Raw genomic sequence first — 19,960 nt, 5'->3', positions numbered from 1 at the left:
GCGGGGTTAGAAATTCATAGTACACTTGAGTGAAATGAGGAGTGCATCACGAGATTCCAGTTAGATAGTATTGTTGCCTAACAATAAGCGAGCTACTGAGAAATGAGCCAGTGCATAGTTGATGTGGTTGCGTGCTATGAGAACTAAATCAGATTCGCAATTTATAATAAAATTGCTGGAAACAAAAAAGTTGTTTGTTTTATACTTATTTTGTGAAAACTGTTTTCTGATTGCCAAAAGTAAACGAAATTATATTTTTTTTACTAAATTACAGAAAGTAAGGTGATCTAGAAACTTGATCTTCCTAATAAATATAAATTGTTTAAAAAAATTACAAACAAGTTCTTGATAAAATTAGTATTAACAGATAACTTTTGCAATTACTCTGCGATTATCGAAGCTTCACTGTACAAATCAATTTAAAAAGAATTACAAATAAAACTATATGTTAATAATAAAGTTGAATTTCCTTAACTTACAATTTTTTCTTACCAAGGTCGTAACGACGTTGTTTAAGACATATATTTAGTTTGGCGTGAGAACGTTGCATTATAAAAATTAAAATTTTGTTCGTTAGCGGTTTCTTAATGATAAGTGTTGAGGTCGATTCATTGTTATTGCATAAAGCTGGGGCTGCGCTCTTTGGAGGTCTGAGGCAAGGTAAAATGTGTAATATTAGATCGAGAGTTAATTAAACGAAACATTTAAATTATTTGCTTGGAAAAAAATATTCTTTAACTGTCTTATATATCTAGTATGTAAAAAACTTCTATATTCTCTCATATGTAACATAATATATTCTCTTTGTCTTTTTAATTTGGATATACTCAAAGATAATTAATGTCTACATCGATGACGCGTGACCGATGTTCGATAACGTCCTTGTAGTTCCTACAATAGCCATTTTAAAAGCGACGCTTAAACGTTGAGGAAGGTGCGGATTATCTCACGAGTTTTGATTCATTGAAAATGACACCAATTCCATCTCCAGCCAAACTGCTTACATTGTGAAATATGCAAGAGATGTTTTGACAAATGCGTTTCATGGTACATTATTGAGATGGTATTCTTTTCTACTTTCAGATAAGAAATAGCAGCGTCTTCAAAACATTGTGTCTTGGTCATGGCGATTCGTGTTAGGTAATTTGTTTTGAACAAATTGTATTGTGAATTTATGTCAAGTTTGCAAGGCGAATGTGATTGTCCACCTGATTTGGCTGGCGCGGTGCGGGAAATAGACCATAGCGTCAAGCCTAATGATCGAGCACACGCTATCCGATATAGATTATTGTATGGCAGACCACAATTTACATTAAGCTCAGGGCTATGATTTTATCCACAGCTCGACCCTTCATTCGTTTTTTTAATCATGTAAAACAATTTATATTGTGGCCGTATGTTTTCATTTTATTTTACATTATAGAGGTTTTAGTATGCGGAAGTGCCTACATGGTCTTCGTCTGATTAGTTTTTAATTTAAACATCGAATTGCTCCAAGGTAATAAAATGGGTTGGACAAAATGGTTTCCTGTTCTGTTCTGTAGTTTTTGTTGGACTTGTACCATGACAAATGTATGGCCAGCTTCAATTAGTACACGATTATTTATCACGTTTTGAGTTTTTTACTACATTTTCTTTATCAAATCTAATATTGTTCATGTGGATGATAGTAAAAAAATAAATTATAATAATACTTTTACAATTTAGATTTTTTTAAATAATTTTCTCTCAATTGTGAAGTTAAGTATGATTAAATATTAAATTGTAACGAATACTGAAGTTACAAATTAATTAGTTGAATTTAAGATTTAATCTTACAAAGGAATTTTAAGCATCAGTGTTACAAGAGCATTAGCGTTTTGCAATGAATAAATCTATTGAAGTATTTTTACACGAAAGGAAGGATGTTTGTTAGGCATAACTTTATAATATGTACAAAAAAGTTACTACCGTGTTAAAAAACAGATTTAATAATCGCAAATTAAATTGAACGACCTAATGGAAGCCATTTTTTCTCGGATACTGTTTTTATTATCGATTTCTTAATAATATAAAAACTATTATCATGACTCAGTTGTAAAATGTCTAGCTGTTCCACAAGGTGTGCGTGTTCAAGTCCCACTCTGGGGAAAACTTACATTTAAAATGTTTATGTATTGTGTATTGTGTATGTATGTTAATGTATTTCTATGGCTACTACCTACTATTAATTATTAAATAAATAATACCTATAAATTATTGTTATTTTAAATAGTGTCTTAATCGATTTCATCGTTTAAGAGGTAATTTGGTTATACGCTTTAAAAACTATAGGTACTATATTATTATGGTGAGGTCAGTCCACTTGTCAGCCGGATGTATATCTATTTAGATCCTGTACTAAACATTTTAAAGAGTTAAATAAAAGTTAGTTAACAGTCATTCGATTGGTCGACATTTGTTTAAGTGACGTCATAATATACGTTTCTTAGATTTGCGTACTGGTAAATTTTTGTCCGGAAGTAGATAACTTAAATAAGGATACTCAAAAATGGTGTAACTAACTTTTAGGAATTTCTGTAGCCGGAATGATTCAGTCTGCACAACTAGGGGAATTCTTAATTTTTTTTAATACAGACACGTCGAAGAATAATTTTTAAAAATTTTTTTTTTATGGTAAAAGGACAAAGCAAACGAGCGTTCGGGTCACTTGATGGTGATCACCGCCGCCCACGACCCCGTGCAACACCAAAGGAGCTACATGTGCATTGCCGGCCTTTGAGGTGTTGATAATTGAAATGAAGACCATTATTTTTAAAAATATTCAGTTATTATGGCTAAAATAAGCTTACCTGGAGGCAATTTCGATTTCAACATGTCCATGGCAACAACGTTGATGACCAACACCCATATGGGACACTCCAGTAGATCGCTGTCTGATTTGACAAAAGCGACCGCGCTCAAGCATTGCGTCTCCAGTCTTCTACGATCGGGGTACGAGCGTCGGAGCTCCCGATTCACATTTGATTGGAACTTCTTCATGTCGAATAGCTGTTAACAAAAAGCAATCATTAATTAATTAAAATGTATTTTTCTTTATTTTAATCGTTCTTTAGTTTCAGGCATTTATCGATATATTTAAGGACAATCCTTGTTGAGTCAAACTGTTACCGGGATTGACACATTGGACAAAGATTGGTTGATTTAAGATTGGTCTCCATAATCATTTTATGTTTCATTAAAAGACAAAAATAGAAAAAAGAACGGAGAGTTAATAAAAGTTAAAGTTAATTTACTTACAACTGATAACTTATTATAATTAAAATGTTTTATGTTTAATCATATCATATAATTAAACCTTAATTAAATTAATTTCTCATAGCAATCAGTACTGAGATTCATTGTTTATATATACGCCCGAACGCATCTCGATAAATAGATAGAGCCAGACAAATCAATAGACTTAGAGATGTTATCGAATTAATATTACATAACAAGACATCGGTCAATAGAAAATGAAAACGCTCGAGTGCATAGCAGCTTCATTTGATGTTGCTCCATCGTTAGTTTCTCTTTAACGTAATTATTTTCGTACGAAGATAACCCTTCGTTATTTTTTTGTAATTATCTCATAACTAAAAGTAACTAGATAAGAGAAGATTTAATTTGTTTTTGTTTTGAAGATAGCGTCGGGGTATTAAGAAATATTTGGCTGTAGCATGATGGTTGTTTTTTATTATAAGGATTCCTATGATGTACTATTTAAGTATGTAAAACGTTGTATTACTAGTAAGTTAGAAAGCGGTCCAAAGACCCAAAATCCTCACTAAATAAACGAATTTAAATTGTATCCAAAGCTGCATTATCACAGCAACAGTGATTTAAATCAGATTTGACATTGACCAAGAGAAAGATGGTATCTACAAAAAAATGACCGCCACGCATTCGTAAGTCATCAGTAGTCTTTTCGCCTTCGAACGTCACCGAAATTGAAGCTCTGTCATGATGAAAAGTTATTTAATTATTATGATGGGTTGGTAGAGCATTATTGTCAACTTATTTTAGAATTCTTATGTTTATTAAGACAAACTAGATACTGTTTTTATAGATTATATATTAAAGTATGAAAAAATAGAATTGTTTATAAATAAAAAACACAGTTCCGAATTAAGCAAACAAAAGCAATTTGAAAAACAATGTTCAAAATATTGAATATAGAGGCGCAGGAGAACAATCGACAGTTGTGGGGAACGGAAGTGTTAACAGAGAACGTAGTATCTTAACACTAGGTTTCTTGGTTCTTTTTGACTACCCTTCTATAAGCAGGATACAGCGTGAAAATACGAAAACATATTAAATGAAAAAAATAATGATCAATTTGATTTTCCTTTTTTAGAATGAGATATTTATATTTTACATATTACTATTTAGGTATGATCACCTTATTAATATTCAAATCGGTTCGATCGATTTAATATAATAACTTTTTACGACTATTTTATACAAAATACTCGAAAATACTATATTTTATAACAACAGTGTTTTGATATTTCATTATATACGGGAACTAGTCATCGCCCGCAACTTTGTTTGCGTGGACTTTGAAATGTAAAATGGAAAATCTCGTATTTCCCGTTTTCTCAAGAATTTTGAACATCCCTACACTCCCTAACCTACCTACATGCCAAATTTCAACTTTCTAGATCCATCTGTTTCATCTGTGTGTTGACTGTCATTTACTTAGTAGCGGAAGAGTTTTAACTAAAAGGAATATTAGCGCAGTTTCCTACATTGCTACTAAAACAGTACTTTAATTAATTAATTTAATTTTAAGAGCTCCTAGGGTCACTACAGCCCCCCACGCACTTTCATACAGACCATTCTCACGGAAATTGAACAAGAATGAAATTGAAATTAAATAAGTGAAGCAATGACCGTTCTTTTCCTGAACAGTGCTATCTTTTCGCATTGTTCTTCAGTTACATAAACTGCGGTTAATGGAGTATGAATTACTAATTAACGTTTTGCTGCGTACTAGGAAGTGAGTCCCCTATTGTTTGGATTGACCTAATTACTATATTTCAAACATATGAGTATGTTACGAAGCCGTCTTCCATATGATAGTCATATGTAAGAAGATGTAACTGCCTTGATGTTGAGATCGTCTTGAATTTATTATGAAGACCTATGTAAAGGAGAATGTTGTAAGTATTTTGCAAAACAAACGGAGAATTTATTGAAAAATATTTTATCATTTTTCGTCATCTTCTTTAGAAAAATATTGTTTTAGATCATAGTAAAGCTGTGTCCCGTACGTAGCAGGATAGGCATAGTGAAACTGGGAATCTAGTGTTAAGACACTCCGTTTCGAACTTTCTACCGAATTTGGGAGGCATTGGTCCTTGTGCCCCTGTGCTACGATTGGCATTTAACATTTATTCACATTTAAATTTAATTGACAATACAACTAATAGAGACATTCATTTAAGTAGGATTTGTACCAAGATTAAAATTTCGACACTGATAAGGTTCGCTTTCAGTTAGACATAATGACAGCAACGAACGATGAATTTTCCTAATGAAATAATAATTTTATTTATTTACCAGAAATTTTAACATTATAGTATTAATTTAGAAGAGATGTATTTGGAGATTTCATAACTCCATCAAGAAATTACGTAGCAATGTCACGGTCAGAGCAAGTCGTGCATGTGCTGGTCGTGATGCACTTGAAATGACCACTGCAATAACTTTATAAAATTAGATGTTACTTTTATTGCACTTAAGTATAATTGCATTTAATATTTTGTTCCCAAATTTTTCGTTTGGGAAATGTAGTACTACTTTTTTATTTTCGAAAAAATGGTGCAATATAGTATATGACTTGACTAGAGAAATGTACTTTATTTTAAAGATAGAAACTTACTTTTTATAGCTTCGTGCTGTATCCCACAAACGTATAGCAGGGTAGGGAGAGGGAATGCAGTGTTGAGACACACCTTGCCTTACTTTTCGCCTAATTTTCGAGACATTACTTTTTAAATGTCAAGCTTTATATTATTGGGACCTATAGTATATATAGACCTGTAGTAGTTCTTTATTTGACAAAAACACATCCTACCATCCAACGTGGAATTTTTATAAATGAGAGAAAAAAAACTAAATAAAATAACCTTGAACACAAAAACATACACTCACTTTCGACATAAAGAATAAAGATGTACTCGAATTTCTTAATGAAATGAAATGAGTGTTTAAACATTACCATAGCTCGTAAGAATGTCTTGTAATTATGCGGGCAGCCGTGAAATTAATAGAGCATGTTTCGAAATTTCACTACGTAAAGGCATCCGTCCGTCTTGACGGAAATGATTGCAGGTAAACACTACTCGTTACACTTGGCCCGAGTGGTATTAAAAGTGCACTTGTTATTTTATAATTTATCTACTATAAAAAAAATGTATTTTTTATAGTACAATTTTTTTGAATTGTTATTTTTTTTATGATGTACAATTATATCAATCAATATGGCTACAGCCACATTTGTTAAGTTTTAAAAATATTCGTATAGGGTATTTAAAACACACATTTAAAACAATTGAACGTGGCGGGATTCGAACTCAAGCTTCTTGAAAATCGCTCTGACCACTAATCCATCAAACATTTTCTAAAATTATTTTCCTATATACCTTTCTCATATTTGCATAAAAATCCAAACACACGGAATGTAAGAAATATACATATGTATATTACCTTAAATATTTTCTCTTGTTCCAATGCGTAGCCAGGCAGCTTTACAATGTCCTGGCCTATCGCCGTCTCTTCGTTGCTGGTGGCGGCAGTACTCTTCACGAACACGCTACTCTTGGAATAGCGTCTGATGAGTATATTACCGGCGTCGTCCATTTTGATTTTGACGCCCTGTTAACAAATGGAGTTGAAAATAAATATTGATAATAATCATTCGCTAATTTTCCATTTTTTTATTTAATAGCTATATTGTCATTTAATATTTTAAAAGTGTCTAGAAACTAGGTTCCCTCTACCTACCCCGCAATGTGAATTGTGCTATGGAATACATAATTTCAAAATTGGGATATTATGAGACTTGAAGTTGGTAGAAGGACTGCACGATTTAAATTAAACATGCCACTTCTATGCTATTTACGTGTTTATAATACAAAATACATGTTTAGGGGCGAAGTTCCAGAAAAAAATCAAACATCCGTGTCTAATAGGGAAGTAATAATATAGTCAGGAAATTGCAAAATTAATAATAACTAGGTTTCTATTTATTCTGTACGCGCTAATTAGTGTATTGCTGTATTATTAAACAATTAATTAATCATCAATAATTTTAAAAAGTTACTTTCTGTTGGCCTAATGCCTTCCTTTTAGAAATTTTTTTTTGGATTGGGTTTCAAGGATAATCTCAGGTTACGTAGGGTGAATCACCTTTAGCCGAAAATGAACGGTAATTGTTTTTTCCAAATCCGTTATCCATATTGGCCTTGAGTAAGATATACGGTTCATTCAGTACTTGTATGTGATTTATGCTTTTAGATAACAAGGACATCTGACAAAAGAGAAGGTTCTATTAACTATTTTAGTTGTTACGTTTGCTAAATACACTACTTGGTTAATTTTAGATTGATTGTGTAGTGAAATATTTTTAAAGATTTTTTTAAATATTTTTAATATGTTTTTCCGCACTCCATTCATTCTTTTTGGGAAGGAAAAATACTTTTTTAAAAAACGTATAAAAACACTATAGATTTTTTATAAAAGTAAAAAATATATTTTATATATGATTTTGTTGCTAAGGTAGACTTCAAATATAAAGGATTCAAAAAAACAACCAAACTTTTGAGTGGCAAACATAAGTTTTAAAGCTTACATGAGTAAGTCGACGTGCAATTGAGGCAAAAATTTTGATTCTACCAAGATTAAATACTACCAAGTATTTAATGAGGCCCGTCATGGCGCAGTGGTATACGCGTATGACTGCAACCGCGACAGGTTGTGGATTCAATTCACATTTGAGGAAACACAATATTTAATATTTTAATTTCTTTACTCTAGTATCGAGGCGAAGCGCGGTGTTGAGTTCTGCCATTCAACACGGTATACCCCCAAAATTCGGCGGAAAGTGATCTTAATAGTAGGTTCCCAAGTTCCCTCTGGTCACCCTGCTAAAAAAATCCTACTAAATACGTTACAAAAGAGCAAAAGTTTTGAAATTAAGCCTAATAATCGTCGCTTCGAATACCATCGCGGCAGCCGCCCGTGCATAATGCATGCGTACAAGGCGGACATAATCGGACATGTAACGTAACGTTATTTATTTTGATAATCAGGCTAAAATGAACCAAAATTATTAAGCACGCCTCAAATAATTTGCAAATGTAAATTATAATAAAATTTATGTAATACTACACTATTGAAGATTTTGTTTGGTTGATCCCGCTAAACTCAGGACTTCTTCAAATGTTTCGTGTCATATGATATTATTAATTATTTTCATTTGAACATGCGAGCGAAGCAGAAGGTAAAAGCTAGTAACTAACTGAAACTAACATTACTGTTTGTTCAATACAAAATTATAATTTATTCATTTAGTGTTCAGTCAACACCACAGGTGGGCTGGCTGCTGACTCCGGACTCATATCTGATACAAGATAGTTACTCATCAAATCAAATTTGTTCTACATCATTAGTTAGAGGAACAGGTTGTTTTTAGATGTATTATTTTATTTCACACATTGTTGACCTTCTCTGACCATAGAGATATTTGGCCACGAGTGATTTAAGTCATCAGATGTTAGCCACGGGTAATATAATGTCGATTACTTGTCATTTTCTTGGTGGCATGTATGTAAATTATAAATTTGAGACACAAAAATGTGTATATAAAAATATGTGTACATACGTGTAATGTTTTTTTTTTTTTTAATTTCAAAAACGTCAGATTGTGTTGAGATTTCAATGGGTTACTAATTCTATCAAATTAGCTCTAAAAATAGTGTTTAAATAACTAAAATTTACAAAGAAGTAAAATTTGGTAGAGGTTTTGGATACACCATTCCAAAGAAATATTAAAAGTCTATGTATAACGGTATCATAAATGTGCTAAAAAGTTATTCTAAATCGAGAATTATGATTTTTGGGTTTTTTCTTGTAAGCTATCGACAAAAGTTACTGAAACTAAAAACGTTAAATATAACTAAAAATATTAAAAATTCTATATAATAATAGAAAGTGAAAAATCAAGTATGTTTATTTATTTCTGAGTATTTCGTAAAAATATTTAGTGTAATTTCAGTAATGAATGTTTAAAACTACAAAAAAAATCGACTGCATACCACTTGTTTTTGATAACAAAAAATATGTATCAATTTCAATCCAATTAAATAGACTCACTAATATTAGTATATCTATACACGAGTAGCGCCAAGAGCCAAGACCTCGTGAATTATTAAAACTACATTTATGTAATATTTTACTTATACGAGGTTAATGTGTATATTTCCAAGTATTGGCTTCAGATCGACCTTCGGTGTGACAGCTCGTTACCTCATTTACGAATGTCAGATTTATTTCAATCCTATTGTTTGTTTCGTTGTTTACTTCTCGATCACACGTTTTTATATACCAAAAGTATGTTACATCGCTTCCTTCAATCACTTAGGATTTATCTAGGCTTAGATCACGCAATTAGAGTCCTTTTAAACTATCATATTATGATTATATGCAAAAAATCTATCCATGCATATCTCCATCCATACCTATATTATAAATTCGAAAGTAACTCTGTATGTCTTTTACGCAATCAGGGCCAAACCGCTAATTTAATTGTGATAAAATACTCATATAGATAGAAGCTTGAAGGTCTCAAGATGAACATAGGATACTTTTTTTTCTCATATTTGTAATATTTTCGATATATACAAATATATTAAAATATTTATTAATTTGATATGCAATTTATTGTGTCGCTACGTGAGCGTTGCTAATCAACGATTTGCACAGGTTGTTGTTAGAAAACGTCACCCAAAACGAGCTTGCTTAAAGCATCTCTCTATTGAAAACTGAAAATAATTTCATAAATATATTTAATAAATATTCGTATAGTTCAAGCGGGCGTAGCCGCGTTCGGGTGCACTAGTAATAAATAAAGGATTGGCTAAAATCTATTCTTTGCTAGCTACTTAACCAGTCGTGTTAATATACGCTATTGTATACGACAATGGCACCTAATTATGATGAGGCATTTTTTTTGTGAACAAAAAAATTGTGACTGTTTTGATTCTATTAAACAGATATTGATTGTTAGCATAGTATTCATATATTATTATTGAAATTTAGTTTTGTTTAAGGTAATTGATATTTTACCGACAACGATAATAATGAATACATTTTGTTGTTGTTATGAAAACATAATATAGATTTTGAATAGGCTATCTACTTCCAAACTAAGTGAAGACTTAGAAAAAAAATCTTATAATACGTTATATATAATAGGTTAAAGAGAAATCTACATAAATATATTTAATTGAATCGAAATAATATTCTTAATCTTAGTAATAATTTTAAAATATACATTCGCTTGATTTCCTTCTTCGCTGACATTCCTACACGCTTCGGTGGAATTTATCTATTTACAACGTAATGATTTATAACTAGCATTTTATGTTAATGAGAGTACCTATGGATCATTTTAACTTTTGGATGGAATATAATATAAATCAGATATAGGTAAAGGGAATCTAGTGTTAAAAAACTCCGTTTCCCACTGTCCATCAAATTTGTCGAGGCCTTTCGTGTTGAGTGGCGGCACTTAACGCCGGGCCTTCGCCTTGTTGCCAGAGCTATAAAATATTAATAAATAATAATTCATTCTCTCGAGTGGGGATCGAACCCACAACCGATCCGTTACTGTCACACCCATGTGCTCACGCTGGAACATTGAAATATACATTGTATTTAATTTAGCCTAAATTTGTATACGTTCTTTTTTTTAAAATTAATCATTCAAAATTGAATTCGGCAAGTTCCCAGGTCACACGTGAAGTCATCACGAGCTTGTATTCATCAAACATCTCTAATACTCCAACATTACCGGTGATTCGTACCTAATGATCTTTTGTAATGCGTGGGCGTATCCTTAACTTGAACCTGCGCCATCGATCAGTTCATCTCCATTCGTAATATTACGTCATCTTTTTGATTTACTGGCTTTTACGTTTAACGTAAAGCAGGTAGCTATTAATATTACCATTTTATTATTATATTAAAATGCGTCTGGATCAAAAATTTTTGAACTATAATAAAAGTTTTGGTGGGAAATATGTAAATTTCTTTGATTAGAATTTAGAAACGTGTCGTATACGTGTCAATTATGTTATTTATAGGATTATATTCTTACTTACAGCCTAATTTCTTAGATAAGATCAATCATTGCGGAGAAGATAAATAATGTTGTTATTTTTTCGATCAGAGAGACATACCGTAGCGTTAGCTTCTGTCAGAGGTCTTATAAATTCGCCTAGTGGATTCATTAGATAATTATTATCATACTAGCGGACGCGCCCAGCTTCGCTTGCGTATTTAGGGGTGAATTCTAATAACCCATGAAACATGTGTTCACTGAAATATTTTTAAGAGTCTAAATTTCAAATTTTATACAAATCGGTGGCGATTTAAGAATTTTTCTATACAAACTTTCAACCCCTTATTTGCACCCTTAGGGGGAGAATTCTAGAAAACGATGAAACACGTGTTCAATTAAATACTTTTAAAAATCTAAATTTTAAATTTTATAAAAATCGGTGCCGATTTAAATTTTTTTCCATACAAACTTTGAACCCCTATTTCACCCCTTTAGGGTTAAAATTTTTCAAAATCCCTTCTTAGTGGATGTCCAGACTATAAAAGTAAACATCTGTGCAAATTTCATGTTTCTACGCACAGCGGTTACGGCTGTGCGTGCGTCTTACCTCAGTCAGTGAGGACAAGTCCTTTTATATATATAGATTATTATACTAATAAATAACTTTATTTAATAACCGTTTAACAATTTATCAAAAAACACTTTAATTAAATATTGATATCCTCTTTAAGGGAATAAGCGTGACGCTAATTAATATCACAATACTACGTTCTAATTCTAGAAGCGAAACTCAATTCCGCATTATGTCTTACCAGAGAGGAGAAATTAAAATAGTTTCTCCAAATGCAGAGATAAACCACAAGCATCGCGTTAACAGAAACTGTTCTATGTGAATTAATGAAAATTGTAGCTTCTATTATAACACAGTAATTTTGTATTACATTACCAAAACTAAACTAATTAGAAACTTTGTCGAACATAAAAGCAGTTGTAATCATAAAACTTTATAAGGAATGTTAGGATAATTAGAACGACTCGCTATCAAAATGTTCCCTTTTCGGTCACAGTTGTATCACGTAACACATTTGGTATGAAAATTACAAGGTTTCGTACAACAACTCTACTATTTATACTATACTATATTATAAGAAATTATGTTTATAATATAGTATAAATAATATAGTAATCATAATTTTATTTAGGTTATGATATTTATTATTATTTGTTACGTTTTCTTTGTTTCATAAACGTAGTGTCAAAATATTCTGTTTCTCCTGTTTAGCATTTAAATCGAAGTAAGATAGTAAAGATGGTATTAAATTTTTATCAAAATTATTTGACAAATAAAAATGTTGCCAACATAAAAAAAAGAACAAAAAAAAATTACCTGTCCTATGTGTTTCTTTAATTCATCTGTCTTTTGATCTCTATGTGGGTTGTCGAATCCGCAAAGACCAATTCTGTAAAGAAGAAGAAAAAACAATTAAATCATGTATATTAATACGAGTATATGATAGCAGGGCAGGTAGAGACAGCCTATTGTCAGAAACCTAAGTCTTCCGCTTTCGATTGTAAGATATAGCATATTGATTTGTGAAATTCAACACCGCACTTTGTCTTGAAAATTAAAATATTTCATTCTCCTTAGCCGTTATCGAACCAGCAGCGACGGCGCTTACAGTCACACACCGAAGGTGCATGCACCGAAGGTACCCCGAAGGTGCATCATATATATAGATATCCTTGCTAGATACATTCAAAACACGTATAAAATATTTTATTACGATGATTACTTTATCTGGAGAATAGCCAAACCATGTTAGAATGTCACTATATGGAAATCCCGCTTATAAAAATAAATTATTATATCTTTTATAAAAACAAAAGATAATTCACATTGTCCCGATGCAGTGCATAATTTCACTTGTCATATAAACGTAAATACTCAACAGATATTTGCATATGTAGATATGTATGTAATGATCGCGGATACCTCGTTAGAGTAATTTATAAGAGAGCTTAATGTTATAAACAAAAATTATTGTTTTTTTTTTAATTGAAACAGGTGAAGAGTAGGAACTGAGGAAGATTTTAAAGATATTTATTTACATCAGTTTACTGCATATCGGCGTAGTAATTGATAGAAGCCAGGTCAAAAGCAACTCTACTCGAGCCTAGCAACAATAATCCCTTTCAAATTGAATTTCTTCTCATTTTGATACTATAGGTACCTACTTATAAACCTATTATGGGCAATATTAGGTATAGATTTCTCTTTTGTTGGAATTCAACCCTGTATTTTTCCAAGCCAGATCAGAAATAAGAAAGCGCGTAAGTCATCAGGTCTACATTTATAATTGCCTTCCGTAATTTTTTTCAGGATTCTTAAAAATCTATCACAAGAAACATGTCGTTTCTTAACTAAACATCTGAAATTAGAATTCAACACGTAATTTCAATTCTATTTGTGTTTTCCGTATTTAAATACAATGCTTAATTTGTGTTATATAAATTCTGTTCATCTCCTCCACCGTTAGAAGTGCTAATTAAAACTAGACTAGTAACTAATATCAACTTGAGTAGGTTTAGTAAGACCGATATTGATTTATATAAGTATTTGTATTGAAAATGTGATTGAAAAAGGAAAAGCTAAATGTACTGTTATTATTGTATCTGTATTTCATAAAAATATTAATTAATATATTTTATAATTTACAGATAAGACTAGACTAATAAATAATTAATATCAACAAGAATAGGTTTAGTAAGACTAATATTGATTTATATAAGTATTTTTATTGAAAAATTAAATTCACTCCTTATTGTCTGTGCCTAAATCTGATAATATTATTATTTACAGACATTTAGTTTTATATATAACTTATAGTGTATTGAGGAATGACACCAGAGGAATTTCTGGTGCATCAGTATTTCCAACACGTACTCTATCGGAATATTGTTTTCTCAAAACCGTTCGCTTGCCCTGAGAAATAAAACTTGTCTCATTGTTATTCTGTGTGTAAGGCTGCATGGCGGTGCTTGTACTTAGAGCATTTCTATTCGACTATACTGCTTCGGTTCGAGGAACGATAGATCAAAATTAACTGTTTAAACGATTAGTTTTTCTATTGAAAGTCCAAAGGTTGTAATAATTTTTCTTGTGTATTAGAATTTTAATGGATATCCGATTGGATTTTCAATGCTTATTAGCTAGTGGTTATTTAAAATACAAACGTGAAGGAATACGATTTTTTGTTAAGTAATATTTAGGATTGTAGAAATTTGTAATAAGTACTAAATAACATTATAAGTGTAAAATATTGTTTAATTTAGTTTATTTAGGCCTGAAGTTTATTTCTAAGGATAATTCTGTTAGAACGATTCAATTCGCTTGTTCTTTACCAGAGCGAAGACATGCAAATATAAGATATTTCAAATGGGAATGGTACCCTCAACCGTTGTATTTACAGTCACACCCTCGTACCACTGGGATACGACGGCAACGAATATAATATTTCAAAAAACTTTAAATTCAAACGCCATAAAATAAAAACACAGTATACTTAGCGACTCGCTTGCACGCGAATAAGAATTATGTTACGAGTACCAGAATAATAAGGGCTTTGGTATGCGCGATATGTGTTTAGTGGAAACAGAATGTAGGTCAAGCTGAATGCGACTTGTAAAAGGACTGGAGTCAAAATTAGGTAAAGTTATGTATCTGATGATTAAAATATTTAAATTATTATTAGGTCTGTTTGTGTGTGTTTGTGGTAAATATCTTGTAATAAGGTTTTAAGTTTGATATTTTGAAATGTTTGGAGATACTCTATATCCAAGGTGTCAGTTCAAGAAAATCAATGCATCTAGCTTCGCGCTGTATCCCGCACATAGTAGGGTAGGCAGGGGGAAGCTAGTGTTAAGATTTTAACGCCGTGCTTTGCTTATATAAAATACTAGAGAGAAGAAAATGAAAATATAGATTTAATTTCTTTCCTCGAGTGCCTTCTATAAGTATTGAATTTAATAAAAAAATAAAGTAACTAAGACAGTATTTAAAAATTTGTTACATAAATTTTAATTTTTAAAAAATTGTTACATAAAAAGTGGCTAAATGTTCAAACTAATAGCAATGAAATGAACTTTTGTATTAAATACAATTTTATTCGAAAACCTTTAATATGTTAATAATCGCTAGCTATTTATAGATTTAGCTTGAACTATGACGACATACAGTGTTGAAAGATCAATGGGTTGGCTTCGATCGCGATTATCAATAACACCTGCTTTATAAATGTATATATTAAAAAAAAAAACATATTTCCCAACTGTGCCTCGCACATAGCAGGGTTGGCAGAGGGAACCTCATGTTAAGACATTCTATTCCCCATTTTCCGCCGTAATCTGGAGACATTGCATGGCGGAACTGAGCGCCGCACTTTGCCTCGACACTAAAGCGAAGAAATAAAAATATTAAATATTTATTTTTAGTAGTCGTCTCTGCCCCTGCGTTACGCCGACCTCCTAAAATATATATATAATTCATAGATCCCTTCTAACTATAAATATTTAACAAGTGGATGAAATCTAAAATTCTTAACTAATTATAACATAGACATATCGATAGTTCGTCGAAATACTCGCGTCGTACAAAGTGAGCGGCGGCCTTGGCGCTACTGTCGTTGCGCGCGTGGCGCTCTTTAACTTATTATAGTCAGTTTACTATTTGCCAATCTATCTATTTATAGTTTATTTGTTTGTTTGTTAAGGTTTTATATTATAAGTTTAATATATTAAAGTTCGGCGTTAAATTCCGCCAATCAACCCGCAATGTCTCGGATCCTGACAGAAAGTGGAGAAGAGAGTATCTTGACATTACGTTCGCGAGAAAGAGCGTGTTTATAGATTTAACTATGCTGAATGTAGTTTTGATAGTCATAACATTATTATTTTTCAGCTTTCACGCGTCATCCCGCACGTAGCACGGTAGGCAGAAGGAATCTGGGAACCTAGTGTTAAGACAGTACTTTGTAAGATGGATATAGAAATATCTCGAATATATTTTTTTAATATAATATTAAAATATATGAGATATTCGCTAAATTTATACGAATAATAGGTAAAAAATTGTCACATTGTTCAAAATGTTTGACGTACGATTTTTTTTGTAGTTTTAATATTGGAAGAAAACTGAGTAATCTTACAAAGGTCATTTTTATAATGTAAATAAAAATGGGCTAAAAATGTTAGTTTGCAATAAATCGCTAATTATATTGTAATTTAATATGATTGTATAGATAGATTGATTAAATAAATGATTTTATTGATATTGTGACATAATAATAATTATGCATAAAATACGGTAACATCAATATTGTGAATAAAATACGATAAACATATATGTATATGTCATGTCTCTCATCAGATATTGGTGGAAGTACATTTTTCATGAACTACTGAACCGATTTTGATTAAATTTAGATTATTTCTTAAGTAAATTTTATCTAAGTAAGAATAGTTCATTTAATTCAAAAAGAATCATGTCGACATGTCTCTGGATTTCCGAGAAGTACACCTAATAAATTTGGCTTATTACATTTCTGGAAGCCTAAATAAATTATCACACTCCAATATTAGACAATTCCAATAATATCACACACAAGTAGCTAAAGCCAAGCTCATATTATTATTTTTTGAGATCGGTTAAAAATGTAATTTAAAGTGCACAGATGCAAAATAACAGTTATCAAGTCCAACCATGGACATGCCGCATGCGTGACTTACCCAAGGCTGTGTCATAATGAAATGGCCTGTAACAAGTGGGTACTAATTCGTTACTGTTCTCTTATCTAATACAATAACTAGTTATTTCGTTATTAATGTTACAGTCACGAACGAAATGAATTCGCAGTTGCGAAATGTAAATCATATGTTATCATTTTTCATAATTATTATATGTTCAGGGCAAATTTGACTGATTATTGGAAGTTTCTTAGTGGTCTTAATGATATATATATTTCAGTGTATACGTATATATAAATACGTACAATTCGTTTTATGTAATACATTTTATTGTTTGGAACAAGAATAGTTAATAAAGTTCTAAAAGAAGTTGTAAAACCTGTTTTAAATATAAACAAAAAAACAAAATTATATTTTAAATCAACACGTGAGACTTCAAACTTCAAAGAATTCTATGCAATTAAAATCTGTAAGTGATCAATATTTTGTTTGCTTTACCTTGAAGTTAAGATTGACTGCTCTAATAAACTAATCAATAAGAATGCAATGTCGATTCAATTTATGTACTAAGTTTTATAATATCACCCAAGAGTCAGACTCACATACGAAAGGTTCCGTACAATTATGTAGAAAAACAGAATATTTTTTTAAGGGGGCACATTTAAAAAAATATTTTATTCTGTTTGGTGTATTTGTTGCTAAAGCGGAAATAGAAATACATCATCTGTGAAAATTTCAATTATTTAACTGTCACGTTTATGAGCTAAACCTAGTGACATATGGATGAACGGACAGCGGAGTCTTATTAATAGGATCCCGTTTTATCCTTGCGGTACAGAACCCCGAAAACCAACAGCGTAAAATAAAATTTTCATTTTAGAACATCAATTATCTTGTTATTGGCTGAACATAGTAAAAAATATATTAATAAGAAAAAGTTTTTAAATGTCAAATAATGCTCCCAAACAAGTTTGCAACCATAAAATTAAGGCGCCATGTTTTTACCGCACCTAAAATAACAAAAAAATTAAGAGGACTTGACCACCCGACATTTTATTTACATAAGCTTAAAAAAGTTAGTTGATTAGATTCGTTCTGATATGAGACTCCAAATGGGTCCTTAATTAGCATAGTATTATATTTTTTATTTGAATTAAAATTCCTATAAAAAAAACTTATTTATTACTTTTATTTAATTTTTATTTATTTGTTTCCCTGTACTCTATAGTATTTTTTCAAATTTAATAGGATGTTTAAATAACATATTTATAATTTATGGAAGAAATATAATTATAGTTAAAATTCACATAGAATGAATTATCCTTGATAAGACATATACAAAGATTAATCGCAAGACTTTCAATTACATATAATTTTATACAGGAAGCTCTCAGATTTTTTTTTTATGTTCTCTTTTACAGAATAAATGATAATATTATTAACATATATAATATTTTATTAACCATATGTAGATAATATATAGATAAGTAAAGCATACCGTGTCTATAATTGTAATGTCGTGTCGAGATTTGCGAATGCTCCGGATATCGAGTGACGGAAGTCATCGAGCGATTTACTTCGCACTTTTATTTTTAAGGACAATGACCATAAAGTTTTATGCTGATTTCCGTGCATTTTTTTTAAATTAGATTATTTAAAAATATAAATATTATATTCTTGTTTTTATTGTTGTTAAAAATATTGTCATTTTTCTATTTATTTATTATAGCATTTTGAAGACGTAGCAAATGAAAACAAATATTGTCAATTTGCTTGTCTTGCTTGGTCAACAAAAAAGTCCCCTAGGTTATTATAAAAGTAAAATGTTTGTATTTTTTTTTCTTTTTACTAATGCAAATAGTAGAGCAGTTGATGAATGAAAGTTGTTAAGTATCAATCTCCGTTATATAACATGTGTACTTAGCTGTGATTGGAATAAAATATACATAATATCGATACTCTTACAATCGATAACAGAAGTATATTTAATTAAAATATTAAATAATTATTTTAAAAGGGACAAATGACTGTATATTCTAAATACTTTATCATTCCTGAATATATAAACACACTACATTATAATTAAAAAAATAATATGAGAAACGAATACTATACAAACTTTGCCTTATATCAAAAACACAACTAAAAAAGATTGAAAAATGATTTTTATAACACATATAATTTTATCGATAATCGATTAAACTCGATTGGAATCACTTTCGTACGCGGAAGCGTAAGCGCAGCCTCGTCGAAAGTAAAAGCTGATTGGTTGGTACCGGATTTACTTACAATTCATACACTCTATAATCACGCGTAGGAAACATTTTGTGGAACGTTGACATGTTGGTATTTCCTTGATATCTTGTCTATAATCACAGTAGTATCACAGTAGTATCAAGTATCTTTTGAATTTTTATTTTAATAGCGGAATTTAACGCCGCGTTTTGTCTTATTAGAGCGTGGAATTGAAAACAATTTATTAATGAACATCGAAATCACAACCATTATGTCACAATCAGACAGACCAAAATGGCCTCTTTTTTAGTACTAGTTAAATAAATTAGATTTGCATATTTATTTGAAATATAGAAAAAATGAAGCAAAAAAAAATACTGTAAAAATATTTTATTCAACCATAATTTATTTAATTATCAAAATTTTAATTCATATTAAGATAATACAGCGTCCTTGTCACAAGACAATTGGTAATGTAAAACTAATTAGCGATTACAATACGTTGTAAATAACTTAAGTATGTAAAGGATTGTTTGGCCAAGTTACTGAAGTTCAACTTAGGTCAACCTTTGTGATAGGCCTAATGAATTGCCAAGGTCCCTGAATGCTAAATAA

At 30.8% G+C, this 19,960-nt stretch overlaps 1 protein-coding gene across 4 annotated transcripts in view; it reads right to left on the bottom strand.

Annotated features, from left to right (window-relative positions):
• The window catches only part of exp (expansion), a 141,789-nt gene that overhangs the window by 14,382 nt on the left and 107,447 nt on the right, over positions 1–19,960 (bottom strand). For all 4 annotated transcript variants that reach the window (XM_085190724.1, XM_085190726.1, XM_085190725.1 and 1 more), the window contains 3 exons: positions 12,756–12,828; positions 6,733–6,900; positions 2,832–3,030 (listed from right to left, as the gene is read on the bottom strand). In XM_085190724.1, the coding sequence (XP_085046850.1) occupies positions 2,832–3,030; positions 6,733–6,900; positions 12,756–12,828 (440 nt within the window). The remainder of the gene's footprint in view (positions 1–2,831; positions 3,031–6,732; positions 6,901–12,755; positions 12,829–19,960) is intronic.

Source organism: Heliconius melpomene, chromosome 10, assembly GCF_056956725.1.
Source record: "Heliconius melpomene rosina isolate 202511_hmr_F chromosome 10, ASM5695672v1, whole genome shotgun sequence".
NCBI lineage: Eukaryota > Metazoa > Arthropoda > Insecta > Lepidoptera > Nymphalidae > Heliconius > Heliconius melpomene.
The sequence above is the reverse complement of the archived record's forward strand: the minus strand, read 5'-3'. Positions and strand labels throughout refer to the sequence as shown.